General features: G+C 35.3%; 1 protein-coding gene and 1 pseudogene across 1 annotated transcript; both read right to left on the bottom strand.

The window, feature by feature from the left end:
* Window positions 1-651: 651 nt before the first annotated feature.
* Window positions 652-1,524, bottom strand: LOC137810323 (isoflavonoid 7-O-beta-apiosyl-glucoside beta-glycosidase-like). Its single transcript, XM_068611525.2, has 4 exons — window positions 1,395-1,524; window positions 1,194-1,296; window positions 941-1,049; window positions 652-842 (listed from the first exon to the last, which is right to left on the bottom strand). The coding sequence occupies exons 1-4, from the start codon at window positions 1,395-1,397 to the stop codon at window positions 656-658; spliced, it is 402 nt and encodes a 133-aa protein (XP_068467626.1). The 5' UTR covers window positions 1,398-1,524; the 3' UTR covers window positions 652-655.
* Window positions 1,525-2,128: 604 nt separating this feature from the next.
* LOC150023393 (putative disease resistance RPP13-like protein 1) lies at window positions 2,129-9,467 on the bottom strand (annotated as a pseudogene).
* Between the last annotated feature and the right edge of the window lie 1,463 nt (window positions 9,468-10,930).

Below are 10,930 nucleotides of genomic sequence, written 5' to 3'. Positions count from 1 at the left end.
TCAACATGGGCATTGAAGCTTTTAAACCTAGACTTTTCATTTAAGAAGTAAATCAAATTTTACAGTAGAACTTCTTGTTACTGGTTGAAGCTGGTTTGATAGGTCTAAGTATGTTTTCCTACATAAGTTGAAGCTTGTGTAAATAAATCACTGCTGCTAAAGTGTTACAGCAGTGATGACCACACCTTTTGGTACATGACATGTGGCTTGGAGCAGCTGTAAGGGTTGATATGCAAGTGGGTAGATTCCCTTTTGATTTTGCAGCCTCAAAGGTGAGTAAAAAGGACCTTCCAGAGAACAAAAACATCCTAGATTTTTAACTTATATGCACGTATTCGAAAAGTTGAAGTGAGAAATTAATACAAAACGTGTTATATTTAATAAACTTGGTCCCCAACTTGATAAAGAAAGGCAACATCAAACCAGAAAAAAAAAGAGACAAAGATGGAACATGATGAGAATTCATTAACGTAGACCCCATCCATACCGAAACAGTTGGAGATTAAATATGAGGAGACATAGAAATAAAGTTTCCCAGGAATAATAAAGAAGGGTATACCAACAAGGAGTGTGGATGGCAGTTATATGGGTTTTATGGGCTAATAGAAACTCTGTCATTTTAAAAAATGGAGTAATAGATAGAGTTTAGCAGCAATTAATTGTCATATGTATCTATTTTGCCTTGTAGGAAATCTCTAAACCAAATGGCAGATAACTTTGGATATCTTTTGAGGTTATGGTAATCTACAAAGATTGTTCCAAACCTTGAAATGTACCCTAAATTCCATTCGAAGCTGTCAGTTAAAGACCATGCAAAATATCCTTTCACATTCACGCCATTCCTAATAAAATCAAACAAAAAAGTAATACATTATCATCATATAATTAGGAAGCTTTTTTCTGCCCTTAGCACATTTTGAACATGGTGTAAAGTACTTACTCGATTGCACTTTGAAGATAATAGAGGTGATCATAAAAGTAATCAATTCTTGAAGTATCTGCTAAGGCTTCTTCAAGTGATAGAGTGTGATCATTGAATTCATCTATACCTATATACACAAGTGAATAAATTGTTTCTTTAACATATATCAGTATGAGAAGGAAAAACACATTATATCAATTCTCTCTCTTACTTCAATGATTTAAACTTTGATAAATGAAAATTTCATGATTAAACTCAACTGCTACATTACCATTTTCAGTGATGTTGATCAAAGGGTTGTTATACTTTGTTTTGATATACAGCAACAGATCATGAATTCCTTTCGGACAAACATGCAACCATTTTGAAGTAGTCTGCAGAATACAACTTTCCTTTTCTTCATTGAAAAACTAATTGAAATGAAGCACTGATATGTAGTTGCACTTTCAATAAAATGTAATTACAAACTTACCATTTTACCAGTAGGTGTTCCATTACGCTCACCTGTCAATATTCTACATCATTCTCTACTAAAAACAAAAATTAACAATATAAATACTTGATTTTGATTCATCAGCTGCAATTTGTGTTGCACCTCAAACATATATATATAACTAAATTAAAATGATGGATTAGAATAACAAAGATAGTTTGAATGGTATCATATAGTTATAATCTCATTTATCGGTTTTTGTACGAAACTGAGGCAATCTCTTTTGCCCCTTATTACCAAAATGAGGTCGTTTTTTAAACCTACAATACAGTATTTGAATAAATTAGTTATTGGGATTATTAGTTTAATCATAGCATTATATATAGTTGAGTAGATAATATGTATTTATTGTAGGATTTTTCATCTGAATAACCTGTCATGGATTGGACTGCTCTTTGGGTGTTCTTCATGATAAGTTTTGTGTTCTTATCTGACCACTATATCAAGCTTTTGTCCCTTTAATTTTTATGTCTCTGACTAATCATAAAATGAAAGTAATTTTTTCTAAGTACACACACATTCTATTACATTCCAGTGTTAAATTGTTATGGAGGAAAACATATTATATCATGAGGCCTCATTGTGTGACAAGATTTGAATCTTTCTCCTACAATATATTGAATTAAAATGACAAAATAATATAGAATCACTATCATACTATACTTGAGCTCCACATTAGAATTTAGGTTCATAAAGTAGTTACCATCCAAATATAAAACCAAGGTGGTGATCGGACTCTGTATAATAGAGTGGTACTATCCAATGACATGACAGTGATATCCCTATCACACCCTTTTGAGACACGTACATACATGAAGCAAAATTTAAGTTTAGGACTAGTTTATTATGACTCTTTGATTGAATAAGGAAATCAATACACTTATTCTGATTGCATTTCAAAATACAAAAGTTGTAATTGAACCTGATATTTTGTCTTATAGACATTGACAGCAGCTGCATGAGCAAGTAATTGATTGTGACTCACTATGTAGGGTTCAGTGGCTGAATCACCATTAGCACAAGATAAAGTTTTGCCAGGTTGAACATCTTCCAGATGGTGAAATAACATCAGCATACCCATATTTACTAAAGGTCCATGGTTCATTTAATGTAATCCAATGTTTTACCCTGTCTCCAAATTCTTTAAAACAAAGTTCCGCATAATCTTGAAAATCCTTCCTAGATAATGGTAAAAAAAAAGTAGATATCAGTTAAAGTTTTTTTTTATCCACAAAGAATAAATTAAATTAAAAAGGGCACACTTAAACCCTTTTATAAAGACCCCATTTAGCTAGCATTTACACATGAAGATAAACTACTCAAACCAGATACATCCTCTTAAGGGACCCTGCATGTGTAGCTGCAGCTTAACATATAAAACTGATATAACAGATAAACCAGATACATGGTTCCCTCCTTACCCTCTATGATCCTAACATACCCCAGGGCACGAAACAACAATGATAAACTTAGGGAATGAACTGATGGTCATGGCACTACTACAATTGACACACATTCAAAAGAAAAATAAATTGTAGCCATGCATCAGTGTTCAAAACAAACATCACTACTCCATGTACACATCTTTAATGTGAGTAATCTTTTCCCAGTCTTCGCCTTCGTTTTGGCAACGCTGTTTCAGCCAATAACACTCACTTATATGAAGATTTGAAACTGATTTGGGAAGACCCTCATCTGGTAAGCATTGGACATTGGGGCAGTAAAAAAGAATCAATCTTTTGAGAGATGAGAGTTGATGGAGACCCTTGTAATCCAGTTTCTCTAGATTTGGACAATGATAGAGGGATAGAGAAGTAAGAGAGAGTGGAAGCAAACCTTCATCAGGAAAACATTCTGCATCCATTTGTTCAATACACAAGTTTTGCAAAGAAGAACTGTTTCCAAAAGCTCCTTTCAGTGAGCCAACAAGTCTATAACACTTAATGATTTTCAGCTCTTCTAGATTCGATGGCAAACCTCCATCGGGGAACGACTCTCAAGTCTTGAACAGTCTTCTATCCGTAGCCTCCTGAGGGATGGAAGTAGCGTATGCATGTTTCTAGGCAATGATTCAAATCTATGGCATCTTCTGATTTCCAGCTCTTCTAGATGATTACAAATGAGACCCTGTGATATCATTTGTAGATTAAGGAACTCATAGAGTTCAAGCGTCCTGAGTTTTGGGAAGAAATGTAGTGGAAAGGTACTTGGAGAGAGATAGTCATCACTCATTGCCTTTGGGAATGAATAAATGTCCAAGTGTTGAAGAGAAGTGTCGGACCCATCCATTCTGAGTCTTTTCATTGTACTCCACTCCAACTGCAGCTTTGGGCAAACCGTTATTGAAAGGTATTGTAGACGTGGAAAAGCGCCTGTCATAGCTTGGCATTCCCATTTTTCCCAATGTTCCATAAAGGAGAACGCCAATGTCTCTAGGGATTTAAATGAACAAGAGTTGTTCCCATGAAAATCATCATCAATTATCACTATCTTATAACACCTTGAAATCACCAGCTTCTTCAGAAATGGCAAAAGACCAAGGGGTGGAAAACGTTGGCAAGATTTACAATTGCGCAACACTAGAGACACCAGATTGGGTAATGAATTATTGAGTAACCAATTTGGAAATTGTTTACCAACATAGTTTCTTATTGACAACTTCTTCAAGTATTTTGAAGGTTGTAGATTCTCAATGACATCCCCATCTTTTGTTGAACCGATGCCCATATACTTCCATTCTAACTCTAATCTGCTTCTAATGCATAAGAGGGATTCTCAATATTCTGCAGCTCATGAATTCTTAGACTTCCATGAAGATTCAGTTCTCCTAATTGCTGAATACTGAATTCCTTACTTTTCTCAACGAAAAACGAACTCATCAATACTTGGAGATTCTTCAGCCTTCCCAAATGTGCTGGCACATTTTTCACTCCAGTATTTATAAATTCAAGGCATCGCAAATTGTCCAGTTGATGCAAACATGAGGGAAGCTCCTTCAGTCTTTGACAATAGTTCAGCTTCAGTATTTGTAACATGTAGAGTAAACTTATCGAGTCAGGTAGTTTCTCTATGTCAGTGTAAGAAAGATATAAGGAACGGAGATGTTTAAGATTTCCTACAGATTACGGAAACTCTGTAAGATTACTACAACGACACAAAGACAAGACGGGTATGAACTTAAATTTGGTGAACAAGTCATCTATCGACATCTCACAATACCAAGGGTGACAAAAAGCTTTATACATTCTCGATTCAGTTTGCATAAATGTATGCAACTTTTGAGGATCAATCAAGCTTCCAAACCCATCAAAATAATGAATATGAGTGGTTGGAAATGAAAGATGACGGTTTGTCTTGGATATACCTTTTGTTTCATCAACTCCTAACCTGATGCAAATGTCCTCACAGACGAATTTTGCCAAATCATTTAGAAGGTCATGCATCATAAAATGCTTTTCCTCTTCTTTTCTAGATTCTTGAAAGAAGGACCAAGATAACAGATCATTGAAATAATGTTCTCCAACTTCTTTAGGACTCCTCTTCTGTAGAGTGCTTTCTAGAAAATTTTCAGCCAACCACAGTTGAATTAAACACTCCTTGTCAAACTTATAACCTTTGGGAAATAAGGCACAAAAAGCAAAACATTTCTTCAGATGAGAAGGAAGGTGGAGATAACTCAATCTTAAAGCAGGGAGTATATCACTTTCATTTTCTGAAAAATCCCATATCTCACTTTTCATAATGATTTCCCATTCCCAGAAGGATGATTTATTGTGCAATAGACTTCCCATTGTTTTCAAGGCTAAAGGAAGCCCATTACATTTTTCAACTATCTTCTTACCAATCTCTATGAACTCTGGATCCGGTTGTTGACTAGCACTTTGAAATGCATGTTTTGCGAACAAGTCCCAGCCATAATCTTTTCTTAACACCTCCAGGAGGTGCTTTTCTGATTGCATGGTAGCAGCAACCTTCTCACTACGTGTAGTGACAAGAATCCTACTGCCTTGGCCTCCGAAAAGTAGGGGCTTCTATACATCTTCCCATTTAGATTGTCTTTTATTCCAAACGTCATCCAAAATAAGAAGAAATTTCTTCCCCGTCAATTTTTCTTTCAGTCTTTTCTGAACCACTTCCTGCTGTATACTATGATCATCTGAACCAGTAATTGTGTCAAGAATTGCTTTTGATACATTGAGAACATCAAATTCCTGTGGAACACTGATCCAAGCTTTAATATCAAATTTACCTTCAATCCTTGGGTCATTGAATACATGTTGAGCAAGTGAGGTCTTACCCAACCCACCCATGCCCACAATACAAAGTATAGATAGGTTGTTGTGAGTGTCACATGTGAGCCAGTTAAAGACAAAGTCTCTGTCTTCATCTCTGCCATACTTAACACTTTCATTTGGCAAAGATGTATATGTTAATTTACTACTCGATCCTGATCCAACCCCAACACCACTAACCTTTTTCAAACCTAGAAAATCGATTTGGGTTGCAAGATTTTCTAGGTCCTCAATTATATATTATAAACTCAACTTATTCAAGTCATTCAAAACTAATTATAAAACTGATCTTGTAATCTTATTTTAGAAAGTTTTATTGCTTATGTCACCCTATTCTCATATAACTTACAGAGGAAGATTCTTTGTTAATTCCATAATGACAATATGAAGGAGCTACTGCTACCTTTGTTTGAGTGAGACATTTTGTCAAATAGTTAGAAGACCAACATTTTCCAGGTTTCATTACTTTGTATGAACATCTCTATGGCCACTTTTAAATTGTTCTATTAGAAAAAGCAATTAAATTTTTCTCAAAAAACGATATTGTCTGAAATTAGATAGTTGATAATTTTTCAGGATTTTGAGGTTGGTTGGAAACAAAAACAATAAGACAGTATAAAACTTGGAACATGATTAATCTACGTTTTTATTACAGTTAATTAAACATTTGTGAAATTTCTGTTGGTTTGTTTAAAAATTCATGTTTCTTGGAAATAAGATCGTTTATTCAGTATATTACAACATGGTGTGTACAAGTTTGTAATTCACAGGAGATCAGCCTCGTTCCTTATGAAAATGAAAAAACCATGTAAGGGTCTTAATACAAAAACCATGTATGGGTTCTTATCCTGCACGGTATCTAGCACAATTGTCGCTTCCTTGTGAATGAAGAACCAAGTATGAATGCCATAAGACAAAAACTAGTTGAGAGTGGAGAAATAAAAGAAAACCGGGAATGATCTCGGTCTAAAGCAAGGTACGAGGACTGCATAAAGCATATCATTATTCATAAATTATCTGTGTAAGTCATTCCAATTCGAATTTGCTTAAACATAAAGCATATCTTAGTGTATGAAAATTACAGTATTTGTTCAGAAGATGAGCAGGATCATAAACATGTTTGTTAAATAAGAGAGGTGGGATCATGGAAGAGACTAGTGGAATATATATACGTAGAGGCAATTCATTAAGCAGTTGCTAAAGCAAAATATAAATATACTAGCTCATACATCCATACTTAAAGTGTTTCTAAGAGTTTTTCAAGTTAAGACAGTAAAGAACTGAAAGTCATTGATCAACACTTTTGAAGGGATCAAACGTGGACGTATCCAGATGAGGGTAAAGAACGTGAAATTGCTCAAGTGCTCCATTGAAACCTTCGACAAAGCACCGACCACTCTCATCTTTGACAGTTTCCAAGGCAGTATTCAGGGTCGATATCCTGTCTTGGAGCATGTTCTCTGTATACTCCCAAGCCCGATTTGCGGCGTGACGTTCATCTCGGTGCCGAGCATAATCTTCGACGGTCCTTTGAAGTTTGCCAAGGGCATCGTCCCTATCTTGAGCCATTTCAGAAAGCTTGGCTTCAAGCTGAGCGACCTTCAGATTGGCGTCTTCAAGCTCTTTCTTGGACTTTTGAATTTCCTCCACTTCGTGTTTCAACTGATTCTGAACCGTTCCATCAAAGGTAGAGAGGATTTCGGGCCACGAGGACTTCTGGCTTTGGAGAACAAGGGCATTGTCTCCTCTTTGACATGACGACGTGGAAGACGAGCCCTGATGGTTGGAAGAGTGCTCCTGGTGCAAGTCAGTATAGTAAGCAGAAGGGTGATTGGGAACAAGACGTTTTGTTATAAAATCAAATCCACACATGTGCTCAACTAAAGTTCCAGACTCAAGCGAAAATCAAGAATGGAAACTATTTAAAACTTTCGTCTCAAACTGGTTTTAAGAATTTTTTTTCTCCTATTATTGGAATAAATGATCCCATATAATGTCAACGATAGTCTCCTATAATGCAATAAAATTAATTTCATATAATGAAAAATGACGACTTGCCTTGAGTATTGGATCATCAACTCCTAACCTGAAGCAGATGTCCTCACAAACAAAGTTTGCCAAATCATTTAAAAGGTCATGCATTATAAAATGCTTTTCCTCTTCTTTTCCAGATTCTTGAAAGAAGGACCAAGATAAAATATCATTGAAATACTGTTCTCCAACTTCTTTAAGACTCCTTTTCTGTAAAGGGCTTTCTAGAAAATTCTCAGCCATCCACAGTAGAATTAAACACTCCTTGTCAAACTTATAACCTTTGGGAAACACCGCACAAAAAGCAAAACATTTCTTCAGATGAGAAGGAAGGTGGAGATAACTCAATCTTAAAGCAGGAAGCATTTCACTTTCATTTTCTGAAAAATCCCATATCTCACTTTTCATAATGCTTTCCCAATCCCAAAATGATGATTTACTGTGTAATAGACTTCCCATTGTTTTCAAGGCTAAAGGAAGCCCATTACATTTTTCAACTATCTTCTTACCAATCTCCGTGAACTCTGGATCCGGTTGAGGATTAACACTTTGGAATGCATGTTTTGCGAACAAGTCCCAGCTATAATCCTTCCTTAACACCTTCAGGAGGTGCTTTTCTGATCGCATGCTAACAGCAACATTCTCATTACGTGTAGTGACAATAATCTTACTGCCTTGACCTCCGAAAAGTAGGGGCTTCTGCACGTCTTTCCATTTCGATCGTCTTTCGTTCCAAACGTCATCCAAAATGAGAAGAAATTTCTTCCCTGTCAATTCTTCTTTCAGTCTTCTCTGAACCACTTCCTGCTCTATATTATGATCAGTTGAACCAGTAACTGTGTTAAGAATTTCTCTTGATACATTGAGAACATCAAATTCAAGTCGAACACTCACCCAAACTTTAATATCAAAGTCAATCCTTGGGTCATTGAATACATGTTGGGCAAGTACAGTCTTACCCAACCCACCCATGCCCACAATAGAAAGTATAGATAGGTTTTTGTGAGTGTCAGATGTGAGCCATTTATAGACAAATTCTCTGTCTTCATCTCTTCCATACATAACATCTTCATTTGGCAAAGATGGATATGTTAATTTACTACTCCATCCGGCTCCAGTCCCAACACCACTAACCTTTTTCAAACCTAGAAAATCGCTTTGGGTTGCAAGTTTTTCTAGGTCTTCAATGACTTGTTCCATCCTGGATTCAATTTCATTTTCAAAGAAAGTAACAAAAGATTTGAGAGAATTCCACACCTTGTTGGTAGCACTCTGAGACTCAGCTTCCACTTGGCTTTTGCAGAGTTCATACTCTATTTTCTTTAAGAGATCTTCTGCATCACACACAACATCTTTGGCCCTGAGAAGCCAATCTCTCACACGTGGATCTGTGAACTGCTTTTGCTCTGCATCAAAACCCACAACATCAATGGCTAGGAGCTTCGTCTTCAAGTCGCTGAGTTGCTTCTTTTTGTGTTTTCTTGCACGAAATATGTCGACAAAACGGGAAGCCAAAGTGTCAATAATCCTCTCGAGGAAAATAGAAACAAGAGCACTGGTAACAATTTCTTTCATGGTAAGAAGAGGAAAGGGTGGAAAATGAAACAGAGAAGAAGGAAGTGCAATGGAAATAATAGTAATAAGATAATTTTTTTGAATGATGCCTTTGAAGGCTAGTGAGCCAATAATGATGGTCAATTTCGGTGGCTAATTAAACAATAAATAAACCCAAATCATCTAACATTGCATTGCATGTATAAACTTGGAAATAACATTGTAAAGGACAAAAAGATGATGTTGCAGTAAAATATAATTTAACTGCAACTTTAAATCAAATATTGTTTTTTGGCACCTTCACCAGAATTTTCACAATTAGTCTAAAATCAAAAAACTTTTTCCGGATAATTTAATCTTATTAGCATCACTCAACAACAATTTATTTGAGTATTTTTTAATTGGTTATTGTTTTAATTGGTTATTAAGTACTCAAATAAAATTCAATTATATATTATAAACTAAAAACTTATTCAAGTCATTCAAAACTAATTATAAAACTGATCTTGTAATCTTATTTTAGAAAGATTTATTGCTTATGTCACCCTATTCTCATATAACTTACAGAGGAAGATTCTTTGTTAATTCCATAATGACAATACGAAGGAGCTACTGCTAACTTTGTTTGAGTGAGACATTTTGTCAAATAGTTAGAAGACCAACATTTTCCAGGTTTCATTACTTTGTATGAACATCTCTATGGCCACTTTTAAATTGTTCAATTAGAAAAAGCAAAAGAAAAACAAGAGATCAATTAGCTATATTTTGACTGTGTGCATCACTATGGTTTCATTAATTATGAGAATGATGTTGAGTAACTGCCATAGAAGTCAGCATCAATACTCTTTATTCCACCAAGCTTTGCAATCTCGAGGTCCTTCAGAACTGGCAAAATTCCAAGGGGAGGCAAACATGTGCAAGAATTACAGCTATTCAGCACCAAGAACACCACTTTTGATGATGAGTTATCAAATGACCAGCTTGGAAATCCTGTACCACCATAGTTCTTGATTGACAACAACTGTTTTGAAGGTGGCAGATTATCAAATACAGTTGCATTCCTTTCTTTGGCTAGATCATCAGCGTTTTGGTCCAAATCCCAGTCTGACTTTAGATCCAAATATTTATAACTAGTATAAGTTGTCCTAACATTGTTACATGTTTTAAAATTTTGAAATACAAGAGTATTTATTAAAAGGCAGAAGAAGAAATCTTAAAATATGCATAAGGAATGCCATGATTCAGCATATGATCTATGACATAAGCTCCTATAAGGAGACCAATGCAGAATAAAAATGGTGTAACAATGATGAGAGCTAACACAAAATACCAGCACTACCAAAACAGATCAGTAGTTTCCCTGCATAAATGTAGACATTCAGCATTTCATTCTACGCACCATCATGTCAATTGGTTTCCTATAATTTCCATTGTTTGCTACAATCTACATATTCAAATTATTCAAGTCGGAAAAAGCAAAACATTATGCATTCTTGAGAGTTTTTCTTTTGACAAAGAATGAATAAATATATTAAAAACAGAACACTCAGTAACTCTTATACAAAATTTGCTTTAGAGAGGTAGTTGTTGGGAAAAAACGGGTAATTTTTCCACTAAAACAAAACCCTAACAGAGCTA

The sequence above is a fragment of the Phaseolus vulgaris genome, chromosome 11, assembly GCF_051622355.1.
Source record: "Phaseolus vulgaris cultivar YP4 chromosome 11, ASM5162235v1, whole genome shotgun sequence".
NCBI lineage: Eukaryota > Viridiplantae > Streptophyta > Magnoliopsida > Fabales > Fabaceae > Phaseolus > Phaseolus vulgaris.
This window is presented reverse-complemented; position numbering and strand designations above follow the sequence as displayed.